At 40.1% G+C, this 18,335-nt stretch overlaps 1 protein-coding gene and 1 long non-coding RNA gene across 14 annotated transcripts in view; one reads left to right on the forward strand and one right to left on the reverse strand.

Moving 5' to 3' along the window:
• Window positions 1-18,335, reverse strand: part of LOC118220891 (trinucleotide repeat-containing gene 6A protein-like) — a 100,377-nt gene that overhangs the window by 30,448 nt on the left and 51,594 nt on the right. For 9 of the 13 annotated variants that reach the window (XM_035405310.1, XM_035405322.1, XM_035405309.1 and 6 more), the window contains one exon: window positions 3,738-3,785. In XM_035405310.1, coding sequence (XP_035261201.1) covers window positions 3,738-3,785 — 48 coding nt within the window. Of the gene's footprint in view, window positions 1-905; window positions 985-3,714; window positions 3,786-5,558; window positions 5,734-18,335 lie in introns of those variants that run through there. The other 4 variants (XM_035405319.1, XM_035405321.1, XM_035405316.1 and 1 more) reach the window with 4 other exon arrangements.
• On the forward strand, window positions 10,543-13,124 carry LOC118220895. Its single transcript, XR_004764029.1, has 3 exons — window positions 10,543-10,621; window positions 12,278-12,440; window positions 12,871-13,124. It is a non-coding gene; the product is annotated as an uncharacterized LOC118220895 (long non-coding RNA).

The following is an 18,335-nucleotide window of genomic DNA, read 5'->3' on the forward strand; positions in this document are numbered from 1 at the left end:
TGCCACTTAATTTAAACATCTCAAACGTTCGGAAGAATCATTGGTAACCAGAGGCTATTAAACTGCCTGAAGAAAATACAACATAAGTGGTGCTATTTAATACATTCCTAATGCTATCATCTGCAGTACATTTACTTCGCTTTCGTATGTAGCCAGTGTTTTCACAAATACATCAGTCAAAATACCAGTAACATTTAGAATTAAACCTCACAAAAAAAAACAAATGTATTAACTATATCATCTGCAAGTCTATGACTTTAAAAAGTGACCACATTGTTGATTATTCTGCACTGAGTGCTTGTGAACAAAAATATCATGAGAAACAATAACACATTCTCTGAATAAAACGAAAGCAAAATTAACTTAAAAATACAGCCATTTACATTTGCTATATTTCATCAAATAGTTGGAAAGACTAAATTATCTTTTAACAAATGCTACACTCCACAAATTTTGGCTTCCATTACTTGGAAAAAGATACCATACAGATTTCCATTTTTGTAATCACTACGCTTTGTCCACTGCTTGACAATTCTTTCACTGTAAGGCTCATGAACACTCATGGCTAAAAATGGCAGAGAGAGCCTGGATCACGCATTAGATTAATGAGTTCAGAAAATGAATGATTAAGGATAAAAATTTCAACAAATCTAAATCTACAGATGTCAGATTGCCATGTGGATTTTGTGGTATCCTATAGAAAAGACCTACTTAATAAGTCTCGGATGAAGATGAAAATCCCAAAAAATCGATGTGAATGAGCTTTGAGGCATTTGGTTACTCCCAATATACATGCAAGTATAGGGCTACCTTATTAGTCATAAAACCAGTGGTACATAATGAATACCCACTTCCACATTTAAAAGATGAAAAACTAACAGCAATGTTTTTTTTATATAGCATACCTGACTTGCACAGGGTACCCATTGTCATTAGTGAGACATACGAATGTCCTCAAACTTAGGATGTAATGTACGGAAGTCACTACAGAGAATCAAAAAAACCAGTGAAATCTGTCCTTAACATGTACCTGTATTACAACTTCATTTTCTGACCAAAGGCTAAGGACAGAGAATCAAGAGTCTTGCTTCCTGATACTCCCCCTCAATAATAATCTCTCAGTTAAGTGTTAAACCAGATGGACACATCATCAGCAGGAGCCGCTCAAACAATGGGCGAGACATATGTTCATGAGTGAGACACAATGATCACAGGTGACTCCACCAGTCAAAATCAATCGCTCCACTCCAAAGGACACGCTCAGGCAGACAACATCCCAAAGAAGCATAAAATTCACAGCACGCTAGATTACATTTCAAACCTGCACTGCAACCAACAGAAATGCACATTAAAAATTATATTCTCAATTTATTCTCAAAAACAAATTGTTGGAATCAAAGTCAAACTTCAGGAAAAAAAGATTGGAAATAAATTAAATTTCATGTATTAGCATTCTGGAAAACTGCCATTCAAGATGAGTCATTACCAAAAGGGATTTGATACTGAATACATTATTGTGCAGTAACATCAAGCAAAGTAGACTGCCAATTTTCTGGTGAAAGCAATATTTGTCACATTCAATAAAAAAATTTTAGGCTATTTTATTGCAACTTTGGAGAGGGAATGGTTACATTTACAGATGCAACAGAGAACCAAAGACACATGCTTTAGGTAAAAAAAGAGACTCATCACATTTTACAAGGATTTTATTCACATACTAGGACTTAAATAGGGAATGATAAGACCTCTACGGTGATAAAGCAAGCTTAAAATAATTGAACTTAAAATATTATTTTCAGGACATTAAATGCAGGTAATGGAGTACAACAAAAACTGTAGCCAATATCTTCGAGATTGTCCTAAACAGTCTACATGCTAAAATACTCAGTTTCTAATACATTTAAGTTAAGGCATACTACGCAGGATTTATTTCCTTGATTCACTCCTGTGTTTACAATCAAAAAATGTCTCCTCCGTTCTCAAGCCTGCCTACACACCCAAGATGATGAAGCTCATGCACCAAAAAAAATAAATAAAAAAAAATTGATATTTTGCGCTGACCAGCTATGTCAGTAGCTTTATAATGTTGTATTGCAGACTGTTAGAATAATGTCACATTCAAAAATACAGAAGTAGCTGTCTTCATACCAGTCGGGCAGTCACAAGCATGCCAAAAATGCTCAACTGATATCTGCTAGCAAAAACTCCCACTTTGCTGTCATAAGCAGCAAAGTTACCGGGCAGCAAGCTTTAGATTAGTGGTGATGGACCGGGCCTACACCAGCCACTGATAGCACAGCACCAGCAGGTTTCAGTCTTCCCTAGCCTGCCTGGAAGCATGGGAAAATTCTGTAACGAAGCACGTATATTCAAACAAATCAATTTATTATCGCCTCTATTTTTATTTATTTGTTGTATCTTTATTTATTTAATTTAGTCAAAAATGCAGTGTGTCTCCCTGACCATGGATTTTGGTCTGTAGTGGCCAAACTGCAATTGTATCCAGAAAAACACACCTAAATTGTAAGGGATAGTAGATTTTCTGACTGGTGGACTCACCCCTATTACCTAGTTAATGATAGCTAGCTAGCCTATATTAGCCTAGAGAAGTGGATTGGAATCTTATTCTGCAACCTTAAGCGAATTCTCAGGCCATCATGGCCAGCCAGCTAATATTGTCAAACATAATTGAACTGAATTATCTAATAACAGCAACAGCCCATGTTACCAAATGCCGAAATAATACTTGGAAATACAATGTGTACTACACCAAAGGGCTGTTAAACCAACCAGAAAAAACATCTTCCATTGGCAGGATATGATATGGAAATGATAGGAAATGAAATGATAATTATATTCATGACACAATTATGTATATATCTAGCCAACATGACAGAGAGAAACAGGAAAAATGGGCCTTTAAAAAAATTATGTACTTTGGCGCAAATGGCATGGTTTTGGTCTCTTCAGCTTTTGCAAGTGCCTCTGATTTAGAATACATTGAAAGACTTTTAAATCCATTTTCACATGATGAAAACAAGCTTTGTACAGCAGTAAAATCATTAAAATATGACTCAGCCATTCATAACAAGCTACGTTACAATAAATGATCATTATAAGTATTACATAAGTTAGCTTGCATGAACAAGTCCAGTACGGCTACAATCACATCAATCCAATGTATGCCCTGGAAAAATACACTCAAGATGGTGGACATCTACCTTCACTATTAATTAGTTTCCATTTTTACAATATTTAAAGATGATTGTTGGATTTCTGAAGCACTAAATGGGCGAGATCTTCAGCACAGACAAAATGAAGAGCCATTTCACTGGCTCCAATTCACATTGCCACAGGAAGGCCAGGAGTGGGGGGTTGAGGCAGCATTCAGGGCTATTGTTTTTGCCCATTCAAACTTGCATACTGTATTACTACAATGAGCTACACAAACACCGCTCAGAAAGGGCCACCATGGGTTTCGTAGAACTTTATGAAGGCAGTGACTGACTCAGCATTCTAGATCTCTAATTCAAACGGAACTGCATATGCTTGCACCAGCAACAGCTGCTGTGACCAGGGGTTTGCTAGTGATGTCTAGCACAGGGGCACACAAACAAAAGAAAAGGTCAGAGATGAACGGTCAATTTAAGCTGGACAAACTGCCTGAACATTGGTACAGTAAAATATAGCGGAATTTTAAACACATACACTGACCTGACAAAGATAAAGGAACTGACCTGTTTTGCTTCTCTTCAGCTTCTTTGGTGGCTATAGCTTCCAATTCTCTATAAAGACAAAACATCAGACAGAAATTCTAAATTGTCCAGTTTTATCAAAGGTTAATTTAGCTCTACTGACCGTTAGCCAATGAGTAGTACAACTCTTACTAAACTTTGGGTTCCTAATCTGAAAACTGGTGTTGGGATACCATCTCTGCAAACAAAACCAAGTTACATTGAGTACATCTGCCGATAGCCAGCTAAAATTCGTCAAAAGTTTAAACTAAAAAAATCTTTCCTTATAGCTGAAATATTCAGGGTCAGTTGTTGGGATACCATCTCTTCAAACAAAACCAAGTTACAATGAGTACATCTGACGTTAGCCAACTAAAAGTCGTCAAAACTGTACACAAAAAAATCTTTCCTTATAGCTGAAATATTGAGGGACAGTTTTTGGTGTACATCAATCAATAAAAAGCGGTACGTTGGCCAACCAGGCAGATGTTAATGTTAGCTATTTACCTCGCACTGTGTCTACTTGCTTGTTGCTAGCTAGGCGAGCAATAACACATGTTAGGATGGCGTTGGTTTAACTACGGAAGCAGCAATGAACGACGTCCACGTCTGCTTGAATTAACTTTAATTTAGACTCACGCTAAAACACACGTCAAGTACGTGTGCTGTAATGGGCCAAGTTACAACGAACTGGGTAATTTGGGATGGTTAGCTACTGTTACCATCAACACGCCGACAAGACTTGGTTAAAAGCCTAAAATTCCACAAGCAATAAAACCGTAGCCAATTCGTTTGTTGCCTGGTCGTGCGCAATGAACCCTAGCGCAAACCAGTTAGATTGCTAGCTAGCATCACCCACCTAACTAAGCGACAACGTTATGCCCAAACATTAGACTATGTCTAACTAACTTAGTTAGTAACTAACAGTATCACCACCACAATCGAAAGTTAAATTTTAGTAGTTGACTACTTGTAGCAGCACTTTATCGATCCACGGAGCTAGACTAATGTTAGCCAACAAATATGGAGCGGCCTTGCGTAACGTTTGCTAGCCAGTTAACCGGAACGTATACATACACTAATACCGTACGATAAATAAAAATACAGAATAACGTTTAACTGCAAGATATTTTTGCCCATGGAATTTACTGGGCAACGCCGTCAGAACAAGCAAGTTACGGACAGCCAGCTCTAAGGTAAAACATTCACTGGCTGACAAGTAAGGCAACGATCGGCGTTAAGATTCATTTCAATGTTACTAGTCTAGATACATTAGCTACGAACGAGTCAGTCATTAGCTAACGTTAGTCTAGCCAAATAGCTCAGCTAGTTCATACGATAATCTTACATGAGCTACTAATGCATTATAAACAGAGTTTTGTTACCTAGCTAGTTGGTATCATTTTAAAATGGCGCACAGCCTGTTCGTTTCATCTAGCGTTGACTTGAAAATACAGTACATCGTATTTTGCGTTTTTGTCAAGCTTTCGGGCATTCAATTTACAGCACAGCCGGTCAACGACAACTCTGCGGTCCCAGCTAGCTAGGACTACGGCATGAACATATAGTTCGCTGTACCGGGAACTCAGCATTTCATGTAGCAAACACAACGAAGGAATCTTTTTATTAGTCGACTGGAGAACGATATATGCCCAAATCACACGCTAGGATATGATAACCAGCAGCAAACCGGGTCGGTCGTCGACAGCTTGGCTGCACTTTCGGCTAACATACTTAGCCGTAAAAGTTAGCAACTGTAAAGTAGCAACCTAAACGAGTACAAGCTATATTCAAGTTCAGAATGAAATATAACGATGCACTTACCTCGTGAATATAAAGTGCAAGAGAGCGAATATGGAAGCCGGTAATAAGGCTACAGGAATTCAATGTGTTTGCAGCATTTAGGAGAGACACAGTCAACCTGCACGCCCGCCATTTTCTTCACTCACTAACCTCCCTCTCTCCTCCTCCTGAGTTCTGTCCCACAGGAAGAGAATGTGAGCGCTATCGACTGGTAGGACCACTTCCTCCTCTGTCCGCGAGCAAGTACTAGACCCAAAATGGTTGCCATTGTGTTGTTTAGTAGCGGTAGCAGAAACAAGGTACCTTGTTGTATTTTGGTGCGCTCTTGTATTGTGCGTTGCAATTGCATGTTTCTTTATTTAGAAACCTCGTACACTAAGTTTCTGTTACACTTAGTGATACCCACATTTTAAGTTGCATTTAATTCTTTTTCTGTTGCCGTCATCGTCAGGATAGCAACCACATACTACAGTCCGTTCTAACGTTTGCTATAATCTCAACCAGCGTTTGGTGGAAGTGAACAAACTCACCACAGCATATAGATTTTAAGCAAATATATATTTGAAATATGAATGCAATATATATTAGGCCATATAATTTGTATCTGCAATGAAATATATTTTAGATGCAGTTATTACAACTCGTTGACTCAACAATAGCTGGTATGGTGGAATTTAACAGTTCGAGATCTTGACAATGAAGAATAAGCAGGTAATATACACTTGTCCAGGCCCTAGATCAGGGGGTCCAAATTCAGCCCTGGTTTTCTTTCTGGGTAATTACCTGAACAATTAGCGCTATGGTTGACCAGGCTGTCTTATACTTGTAGGTAAAGGTAGAAAACCAGCAGTTCTCTGCCCTTGAGGACTGTGATTTGGTGATCTCTGCTCTAGAGCCATAATGTCACCCCATGTCCTAAAGGCCCTTGTAAAGCTGACAAGTTCTGTATAAAATTAAACATAATTGGCTTTCCCAATCAACATACAGAGGGACTGGGACGTTTGTTACCATCAAGGAAAGATGGATGGAGCAAATACAGGCAAATCCTTGAGGCAAACCTGCTTCAGGCTAGAGGTCTGGCAAGAGATCTGAATTTAGGCCAATAAATTGTGTTCCAACAGGCCAATGACCCATGGGGCACAACCAAAAGCACAAAGGCTTTAAAACAAGGTCAGTATTTTGGAAAGGCCCAGCCAAAGCACAGACACAGACTTAAATCCATTGACAATCTCTCATATGACCTGAAAATTTATTTCCACAGACTTTCTAGCTTGGCTGAATTGGAGCAAATTTGCATGGGGAATGCACAAAAATTCCAAAATCTAAATGTGTAACGCTCGTTGAGACACTTGAGAAGACTCATAGCTGTAATTGCTACCCTAGGGGGATGGGAAATGTACTGTATGTTGACTTTAAATAAAATATTTAAATTTTGTTCTGTAAGAGGTTGAAATATATATTTATGTCACTGCGAATCCCATTCAGTAAAATAAGTGAATGTGAAAATAAGTGCAACCAGAGCAAAAGAAAGAGCTAAAATTAAAATTCCTGACACATTCATGGTGTTCCCAGTATTTATGTCAATCTGAACATGCCCACAATGTGGTCTTTTACTGAACCTTTAAAAAGGACTTCGATATCTCTGCCAATTTGAAATTCTTCCTGCACTACCAAACAGGAACTGCATGTCATCCCTGTATGCTGCTTTTAAATACAGACTTAATAATGTAACCAGGCCACTGGTCTCCTGGGTGACAGTTTGGCTATGGAAGGCAGCCAGAGCAGACAGGCCAATTGGGACAAGGTCAGAGGCCCTGCTCTCAGTTCTCCCTACAGCTCCAATCCTTCATTACGGTCATTTTCCCCTAAACCTTCTCAGATTGAAACTTTGTGTGAAGAGACAACAGAACCATCAGAAATTAAATGTCACTTTATAAATTAGATGATCGTTTCCCTTCCACATTACAGTGAAAGTGTACAGTTCTTGTTTTTGAGGGGTATTTGGAGCAGTCAAAATTTGTGTTGCATGTTGACCTTCAAAATAAAAACAATTTTAATTCAGTCATTTAGTTGGTTTCACTGCCTCCAAATATAGTGAAGTCACTTGTTTACAACATTATCCCTTGTGCAAGGATCTCGATTCTTTCAGTGCAGTCCACAAGCTGATACATCAATGATTCTGTCATCAGCAACCAATGATGATCTAAAAAACCCTCAACAAATAGGTAACAATGTAAATACAGTTCAGCTTCTGTTCTGGAATTTGCCTACGTTTTAACTCTGCACTGAACAAGCAAAACAAAGCAGTGGCACAGAGATGTTAAATGGCTCAGCACTGTTAACTACATTAACCCTTTTGAAGAAAGTATTTCTGCCTCAGCTGGCAGACACTTTTGTCATAACTAACTATTGTGCTGCTTAGCGGAACATCTTTCGCTCACAGTATTCCTAATCACCTTTGCCCTGATTATGTACCAACAAAATAGTTCCTAGTGAGAAGGAGTATATCCCTGTCATTTGCTATGATATAAATCCCAGTTATCCAATTTTCACCCTTTCAAGGGTATATTAGTTCTCTGAACAGCAATACTGACGTTACAAGGGAGATTGAGAAAGCCATTTCTTTTAATGGGCAAAAAGCTTTTAAGTAGGAAATTCCTCAGCTGGCAACCTGGGTCTTGCAATTACAGGATGAAAATGTATTCTGTACACACATGTACGTGTCCATTTGTGTTAGGAACTCCTTCAAATAAAATTCCCACAATGCTACACAAGGTTGTACTTTTTATCTGTTTGACAAGGTCTTGCTGCTGAAATCTGTATTCACATTTGTCAGTTGTGAATAAAGGGCAAACCGATGTAACTACTTCCCGAATTGAATCATTGCATTCCAGGCCCTAATTCACATACAAGTTTATGGAAAAAAAAAAAATATATGTATGTATGTATATATATATATATATATTTTTTTTTTTTTTTTACAGATTTTGTACAAGATAATATGTCCAGAGTGTGTTATAATGTTTGCTCACTCTGCTAAACCTGTGTTCTAAGTACCAGCGGAGGTAATGCTGTAACAGTGTTTATGAGAGGCTCACAGAACAGCCTAGATGGAACAGAAACAGGGCCACACGTGCCGGTGCGGAGTTCTGGCCTGGGCACATTCCACAGCTTTGAGGTTGGAATCTGAGGGCGAAGCCTGCAGTTGCAATTTCAGGCTCTTCTGTTTCATAATCCAAACATGCTGCCCAAAGCTACAGTGGATGAGAGAGCTTTTTATCTAACATATCTAGGTGCACTGTCACCAGACCAAGATAGCTTCACATTGCAAACATGAAATGGCTGAGTTAATGGTTTTTTTTCTGTCATTATTTTTTATTGCTATATTGGGTAAGTTTTAATATTTTAAAAAATTACACTGATGTCCTCATCTCACATATCATCATTAAAGCAGTATTACGGCACAACAGTTTAAAGTGTAAATAACTACATCTTTGATATCCATTTTGAAATGATCATATTCTACACTCACATCATAATTAGAAATTCCATTTAATGCTGTTGTCCCTTTACCTACTGGAGATCTCCACATACAGAAACTCAGCTTTAAATATAAATAATTGGGTGAAATACTGATAAGTGACGGCTGCTTCATGACCCTGTGTGTGGGTGTTTCATTTTTCTTCACAGAGGAGAGTATTAATTCAGATACCTCATTGATTTTTATGTTTCGGTCATGCTCTGATTAGAATTTCAGCAGAAAGACATTGAAAAATATCCAACAGCAACCCTTCCCCATCTTTTTAATTTGCATCCTGATAAAGAGAATGCCAAAAATGATGTACAGAGATGTACTTCTTGATGTCCATGATGTGATATTTCACATTAATTCACAAAGTTCCCCGTCTCATCTTCCCTTGTGGAGGTGAAAATAATTTTTGTCTTAATGATGAATACTAGTGGAGGAGCCCAGGGCTTTTGATGCGAGGGCCCCTATATGGGCTCGGCTTGGTGGTGTCTGAGTGAATGAGCTCACTGCACTGAGACAGAGGTCATGGCCTGTCAATACCAGTCAGACCAACAGGCTGCTCCCCCTCAAAGCCGAGGCAAACACGTTGCCTGGGAAAATGTGCTACCCCATTGTGTGCAGGCAGACAAGGCAGGAGGTGGGGAACGGCTTTGCATGACAAGTACTGCGGGACCCAACTTAGTGAGATTAACACAGGGCAATCTCACACATTCTTGCTCATAAAAGCAGACATAAAAATGCACAGACAGACATGCCATGAGCAAACACATGCACATATGCCAGTGTGATAACCACTAAGAGACAATTTATTCAACTGTACATTCAAAAGGGAAACAATTCTCAGACTCACTTAATCTTACGCCATATCTATGTATGTGCGAAGGACTGTACATAGAAATAAAGCCTCTATTGAATACTGTTTCATACAGTGGATATTCCCACTGTCACACTCCAAGACACAGGGATGTCCTTGCTGTGGGATTAGTGTCATTAAGGGATGGATAGAAGTATATCTAGAATTCCTGGACAGAACATTGTTCAATTGCAGGGTCATCATTTCCAGTCCATCCCTGTAATGCTGACTACCAGTCAGAGAGAAAATGCGCACCACGTTTAGATAGTTTGGTATTCACTGTACTTGAACCGGCAACATTCTGGTGACGTGTCACGTCATAAATGTGAAATTTCACAAACCCACCCAATCTCTGCCTGTCTGTGAAAAGACAAGAGTTTGCATATGACCAGCATTGAAACTACAGGTAAAATCAGCTTCCTAAGTGATGGAAAATTGCAATTACTTCCTTCCTTTGAGGCACCGTCATAGAGCAGTGCCTGTGCTCCCAGGGCGGCTGATTGCTGTTTACCTCACAGTCTCAGGTGCTGTCAGTCAGCAGGGACTGAACTATAATGAGAGCCATCCTCAAAACAAGAGCCCTATGTACTGCTCTGCACTCCCGATAAGACCACTCAGACTCTGCCACCTCACACACAAACACTCAGCAGCACAAGTATGCAAGCAACCTACACAATGTGAGGATAAACATGCAATTTAAAGGTAAACATGCTTATAAAAATCTTATTAAACTGCATTATTCCACACAATATTAAGTAAACAGTAAAACTTGTGAATATTACAAAGGTAGCCATTAAGGCAGCCACAAAAGATGATGGAGTTGATGAAATTGTCTGTTTTCATTCAATACTCTGTTGAAAAAAGTTTTTTTAATCTGCAGGGTATTTCATACTATACATCTAATGTTATTATGACAGGATTGTAGTCTCCCCTTTACATGCAATATTGATATCTGTTTTTCATGTTATCCATGCCCATGTTTTCAGATGTACAGTCTCTTTAAAGTACTTAAAGTATCGTGTTTCTACACAGTACACAATATAAGTTAATTAGTTATAAATATATTAAGTTACAATGAATAACAATTGGTTTTTAAAACACATGCAGATTTGTATACATATTAAATTAATATTTTATTGCATTCATAAGTTTCATATTGTCGGATCTGTATGAAGAATGGCACATACAGAAATTATTTTCATTTATGTAAAAAGCAAAAACATTGGAATTTCAATAGGGTGAGGCCACACAGCAGTACTCCTACTATAGATAACTATGAAGTACACAAATATTATTTTAAATCCCTATGCATGCCCATGTCTTCTTTTGAGGAAGGCATTGCTTGAAGTGCCCATTTCCTGGCTTGTGTTGCAATGAAAACACTATTTATAAACATGCTTGGAATAAGAGTTCCTCAATTCACAAATTGCCATTTAACAAACAGGCGAGGCAACCAAATTCAAAACTGAAACTGAAACAATAAAATGAAAATGAAATAAAATGTTATAACACATACAATGTGAAATCTGTGTGTGCACCTTTAGGACTGTATGTAAGTACATGCAAATATATATATATATATATATTTATATTTATATATATATATACTCTTATACAGTATATACCTATTTCCATAGCCCTTTGTTTCCTATCAACAGCTTACCTTTACATAAATACCGCACGTCCAAGTCATGCATAATTCATCTGCCCCCCATGGCAAACACTACTACAGCACTGCAGGGGTGTGCTAGACTTCATTTGATCAGAGTATATAATAACACCCCTAGCAGATGCACCTCCGCTCTAACACTGGGGAAACTGCTAGAAAATAGAGACTTTAATGAAAAGGATCCAGCTACAACTCCAGCTCTCAGTCTTTGAAACCCCTGTTTACGGTACAGTATGACTGCTGCAAGACATATTTATTGAGATGACGTTAGAGGCCTGGATGGACTTTCATCTGCCCTAAGAATGAAAGAAAAGCGGGATGGCTATATATCTATAGTTCGGCTGTGAACAAAAATCACCGATTCATTCACAGACATTTGGCACCTGAGAAGGTACCTGGAGTTTCCCATTTCTCCTTCATCCCACCTCATCTCTGTACACTATCAGTTCTCAAACTCAGGCTTACATGGCTGACGAGATCCCTAACCAAAAACATTCTGCTTAGTTCCCTCCTTAGTCTTCCACTTACACCATATTATTCACACCCCACCCCCATTCCCTGTACTCTCTCCCACTCTCATTTTCCCTTATATCCCCCACCAACTTGCATTCAATCTCAATCTGTCTCCCCCCGCCCTCCTCATCTCTGCTCTCTGCCCCCCCCCCCACCCCACCCCCACTCATTCTCAGTCAGGGTGGAAGAAGTGGGAAATCTGCCAGCTGTGAAATGGATTTATTGAGGCTGAATTACACTCGGCATCCAACCAATTACCTGTCCAGCTGTCTCCGCGGGCCAGCATGCCCTGCCATGTAGCGTGGTGCGCAAGCTTCCAGACTCCAGAAATTTATCAAGGTACCATTTTGTGGTGGATTTATCATTTTCACACAGACCTGATTTCTGTCATTTACAGATTTTAATGCATTTCACTGCAGCGGCAAGAAGGCCCTATCCCCTCTGCTACTGATAACCTCTTTAGGGATTAGAGACAGGCCTTTTGTTTGTTTTCGCTTCCATGCGGCGTGTGAGAAAAACACAGTTGGACAAGGACATTCGCAGACACACATGGGTGTGGGACCAAACACAATGACAATGTGTGCGGTATACAAATTTCACCAAACAACATGGAGACAATTCATTTATAAAACATTTCATATGTAGGTAATAACGATAAGCTGTTACTGAGCAGCGATGTTCCCTGATATTCATATACAGCGGGGTCAGTCTCTCTCCCCCCCCCCCCCTCTCCTCCTCCCCCCCCCTCTCTCCCTCCCTCCCTCCACAGCAATGACAGGAGGGCCAGCACTGGAGGGGGAATACATCTCCTTAATCACAACTGAAGGAAACAGATATCGCTCGCCTCAGCCTATTATAAATGTCATGCTTCGCCTTTCCTTTAATGCACAAACCTGGAGTGCAGAGATGAGGTAAAGGCAAAACAAAAAAGAGGGGGGAGGGGCAGAGTGAGAAAGGAAGAGAGGTAACCGAACTCATTGTACTCAGATACAGGACAAATTTCACATCACACAGATAAAGGCTAGCTGGCTGTCATATATATATATATATATATATATATATATATATATATATATATATTATATATTTTTTTCAATTCATGCCTCTATGATAAACAAACCTTCATATACTTGTGAGTGATCTGATGGAAATGTTCTAGAACTCTCGTTCACTGCAAATTAGACAGCCTTACGGGGTAGTAGAGGGCAAGATGGGTGATGCCTTTGGGCATCTGCCCACTCAATCATCAATGTATTATTCTGTTTGGTAGAAACCACAAATCATTAGAAGTCTCTTCATCTTACCTAAGCTAATTGTATCCCCCCCCCCCACCCATAACTTCCTGGAATCTGGCAGCTGCTCTTCACAATGTACATTGGGCTGAGAGCATTTCTAACACTGAGTCAGTCTTCAGGGGAGTAATGTGTAATATGTAACCTGAATTGTGGTGTCACACACCTAAAATAAATCTCTCCATTTTACCATTAGGGCTACCACTAATTGACTCCCTGAACTGGCTTCTTCCTAACCTATTTGCATGTGATAATTGGTGTGCTGCGTGAGACGTGTGTTTGCGTGTGAATCTAGGGACTTAGTTGCAAAGCTCAATTAGTGTTTCCATGTCTAGCATGTGCACACATGACTCTTGTGTGCATCTTCTCTGTGTTTGCAACCTGCATTTGGGGAGACATATCTCACTTCAGTGTGCTGCTATATAAAAACAGCACCCTCTCTTCAGTAATCCCTGCTTGTTTGTGTGCGTGTGTGTGTGTGTGTGTGTGTGTGTATGTGTGCAAAGCTGACTTGTCCCCATGTGGCACACACAACAACAGCTTGGCAAGACTGGTCTCTGCTGCTTTGTGGATAAATTAAAGAGACGCAGAAAAAGAATTCAAAAGGTTATCACTAAAGGAGAGGAGAAAGAAGCACAGAAAGCTTCAATGGGAAAGCTAAACACAGAAGATCCCTGGCCTGCACTTATAACTCTGCATTGAGAGCAGCTGAAATGGTGTCTCTGGGGACAGTGTGAGGAGGTAATGAGAAAAACCATATGTTCATAACATACAGGATAGTTAATAAACACAGAGCACTTGATGCTATTCATGTTATTGATTTTCATCTCTTAATGTTTTTGTATTAATTAAATATATTATTTGAAATTACAATTATCCTCCAAGTAATGTGATGGATCTGCCTGGCAATCCATCTTTTCTATGTAAGCCAAATCTTTCAAATTATATGCATATATATTCAGTACATGTACAGCAAAAATAACTCACCAAATGAAAGGGGGAATGAATCATCCCTTCTACTCAGTCAAAATAGATTTACATGCTGTTCATTATGGATAGGCAACACACACTGGCTAGCCAACAATGATCATCTGTATCAAATATATGCAAGTAACAAGCACAGTGGGAGTGATGATGGTTCATCCATACAGCTCTCATGTCTGGAAGACACACACACACACACACACACTGTAGTTGTTATATGGAGTGATAAAATCAGACACTCTCACATTGCCCTGCATATAAGGACAGATGCTATTCTGATGACAGCATTTAGGAGAGATGGCAGCCAGTAATAACAGAATTCTTGGTCCTCACATGCACATTGTAGCAGTACAGTGCTAGCAGATGACTGCATAGGTCAGGCCAGGGAAAAGAAGATGACCTCGGGTCAGAGTGGAGAGGATAGGAGGGCCCAGCGAATTACAATATTGATTTGCAGGCAAAGGAAAGGGAAAGCAACAGAAGCTTAGCATGGGCTTGGTAGTAATGGGGGTGATATGGGGCCCAGGAGCGTGGTCTCCCTTCTGCTTAACCCTCAGTGCAGGGTGTCTGGCAAGGCGGCGTTAATGCTCTCGATTATTTGCACACTGCCTCCTCTCTGCACAGTACAAAGCCAACAGCACATGAGAGGGTCAATGTAAGCAGCATGGCTCTCAACCATGGGCCACATTGGTCATGAGAATTAGTGTGCCCTCTAACTAATATGAGCCCACTCCCTTATCCACTGCCTGATGTAATGTACTGATCTTCACAACTTCCTCTCATAATTTTAAGCACGGGACAACATTTCTATGTCACTTTCACCACAAATGAATGCAGCAACCACTAATATCAATAAATGTAATGATATTAGCAAATGAAAGTGGTGACAAGACAGTAATTAAAAATATGGGTTCATTATCAACATGGTGACTCAAAATTATTGACCATGATAAGTACTGTAAATACCTTACTCAGCCCACACAGAGGTTATATGTCCAATGGGCAGATTGCTGATTATAGCAAAGAAAAACATTGCACAGAATTATTGCAATTAGAAAATCAGTTTTGATGTGCACTTATAAAAATTACCTTTCTGACATGTCCCAGTTATTCTTTCTTTTGATGATTGGAAATGCATCTAAATGAGGTTAAATTACGTTGCTATCTCGGAAGCCTGGATATTGACCAAGGGGGGCTGATTGTGGGAGGCTGAAATGTGAAAAGGGATAAATATAGCTTCAGCGAGCAGCAGTGCACAGGGCGGCTTCTACAGGACTGTCAGACTGCCTGAGCTCCCTCTGGAAGCCATTATCTGCTCCTTCATCTCTCCTCTCGTCATCCCTTCACTCTCCTTCCGCTGTCCTCTTTCTGCCACCTCGGTTCTACACCGTCCTTTCCGATGCACGCCCTTGACAAGTGGGAATCAGATACAAACATATAAAATAAAATGTTTGCCTGTAGGCTGCTCCAGTAGGCTTGTGTGATGGAGGGTACGGTGTATCTGGAATAGGTGGGGAGCGAGGGCTGCTGAGGACTGCTCCCTGCAGATGTGCTTAAAAGAAAAGTTCCCACCATATCGTATGTCAAGGGCAATTCAATGCCCAGCCATTGAACCTCATTGTTAATTTACACAATTAGTAAAACACCACCGAGAGAAAGTCCATATGGAAGACAAAGGACTTCAACAATAACAAAAAAAAACCACCACAATTCATCTGGAACTGTACTAATACTGCTAAATCTGTAGAGAGTCTGAGTAGCTACGAAAGCTGTGGAAGCTTTACCTATGCAGAGTGCTCCAGTGAGTCCAGTCTATTAGAATCCTTGCGGCGGCCTCAACGGGACGGGGACAGGGCCACCTCGAGGTTTCGCACCTCGTGTTCCTGGGGCTCGGGCTCCAGCCGCACAATTACGGGCCTTTTTTCCCCTCCCAGCGCGACCCCCATTTAAATCCTCATCACTTATTCATTTAGGCTGCGACTCTCCTGAAGGCACAAAGGAGGCTTCGCAGCGCCATGTGCAAATCAGTGGTCAAAAGGCCACACGTATACCTTTCTTATTGTCATTCATATATGCCATACATATTTCACGTGGTTACATTTCAAACGGCCACCGCTCAGTTAAGGAACTTTCATCCGAGCGCAGATGAACCTAATCTGCATGCAGTGATCCCTCCCTCTGCTCAATAATTCACAGACATTCTTTTTCCCTCCCTCGCTTTGTCCTCAGCACAGAATGCACCTAAATTTAGATTCCTAGAATATTCCCTCTTTCACATTATAACCTCCCTTTTTTACACTAAGGATCATGCCTTTGCGTCTGTGTATGTATATGAGTGATAAAATCAGCGGCTTTTGCACGAGCCTACAATGTTATAGGAAATGAAAGCGGGGATCCTTAAGACTTGATAAGCTCTGTTTGTTGTACCTGAGAGACACTGTCTGTATACCACAGGGATTCTGCAGATCTCCAGTTTTGCAAATCTATAGCTTTGATCAGGCAAAAGCTTTAAACACAAGCCTCCCCAAAGATGAGAGATGATCAAGAGATTAGATTAATCCCAATCCAGTTCTCTTCATCATTATTAAAGATGTTCTCTTCTGCTTCCTGCGCAAGATTTGGCCCAAAATAAAGGGCATTGGAACGCAATGACTGAATCCAGGAATTTTACCCAAGACCTGCACATTGTTTTGACTGTTAATGATAATGATTAAAAGAAACAGACACTTTGAAGTGCCCCCATACACATATTTAACATTGGAATAATAAAAATAATTCAATGAAACTCAGTGATCATGTTTCATTTTCTTTCTACTGTAAACGCTAGAATATTGCATGAACTGCTCAAGGGATTTAAGTGTACTCCCATATAACACTTTGAAAAGAGTACTAAACAAGACCTCTTCAGCTCCAGAGGTTCGGATTCCAATACAGTTTGAAGTTGTTTATGACAAATTGTTCTCTGTAAATGAAATCACATTGTGCTCTATCATTTAATGTGGCAATGCCACCATCATGACACCACCATTGTAATGGTAGGCATGCAGATAAACTCCAAGTCTATGTCCATATAATACAGACAGACGTCCTGCTCTTTCTCTTTCACTCGCTGGCTTTTCTCTGTCCTTCCCACTCTCTGTCCTCTTCGTCCCAAGGCCTCGCTCTCCCTGCTATTGTTTCCCTCACAGCAGGGGCACCTTTATCCCAGGGGAGCACTAGTGGGAACAGGGGAGCGGAGGAGGGGAAAAGGGGGCTGTGAGGTGTGGGGTGGTGTTCAAGACCAGTAATCCAAGAACAATAGGCCACTTGTCCTCTAGCATCAAAAACAGGGCTGAGATTAAGTCAAAATGCTAACACAATCACTAATTGTTAATTACAATACATAACCCTGATACCATCTTGCATTTGTTTCCCTCGAAGGAGGCTCGGCCTACGGTGTGTCTCTAGATCATGCAGTGCTTTTCAGTTGAGAGACTAAGTACAGCAGTACCCCCAGGCTTGCCCCTGTTAAATAGGCAGTTAAGAGGCAGAAGTCTTTCATATTGGTAAAAACTCAGGGGAATGGTGGGCAGCACGGACCCAATGTGAGACTATTTAGCTGATTACCAAACAGTAGAATTCTATCAAAATTCTATCAGCTCTAGTTTTGTGGCTGCAGGAAATAACTACAAACAGTAACACTGAAAATAATGGGTACAGTTCACAGCTCAAAATTCAAGCCTTATCATTCTAATGAACACCAAGATCTATTATCTACCTATCTATCTATTTTTAAGGTAGCTGAAACCCCCTCATTTGATACCAATAAAATCAATGGTTACATTGAATAAAGGGCTTTGAAAGAAGGGGGTCAATGGTTTTGTGTATGTGTGTGTATATGGTGTGCAAGGGTGTATGTGCTTGCATGTGTATGTGTATGTGCAAGTGCACAGGTAGATTAGAGTGGTGCACTATACAC

Source organism: Anguilla anguilla, chromosome 2, assembly GCF_013347855.1.
Source record: "Anguilla anguilla isolate fAngAng1 chromosome 2, fAngAng1.pri, whole genome shotgun sequence".
NCBI lineage: Eukaryota > Metazoa > Chordata > Actinopteri > Anguilliformes > Anguillidae > Anguilla > Anguilla anguilla.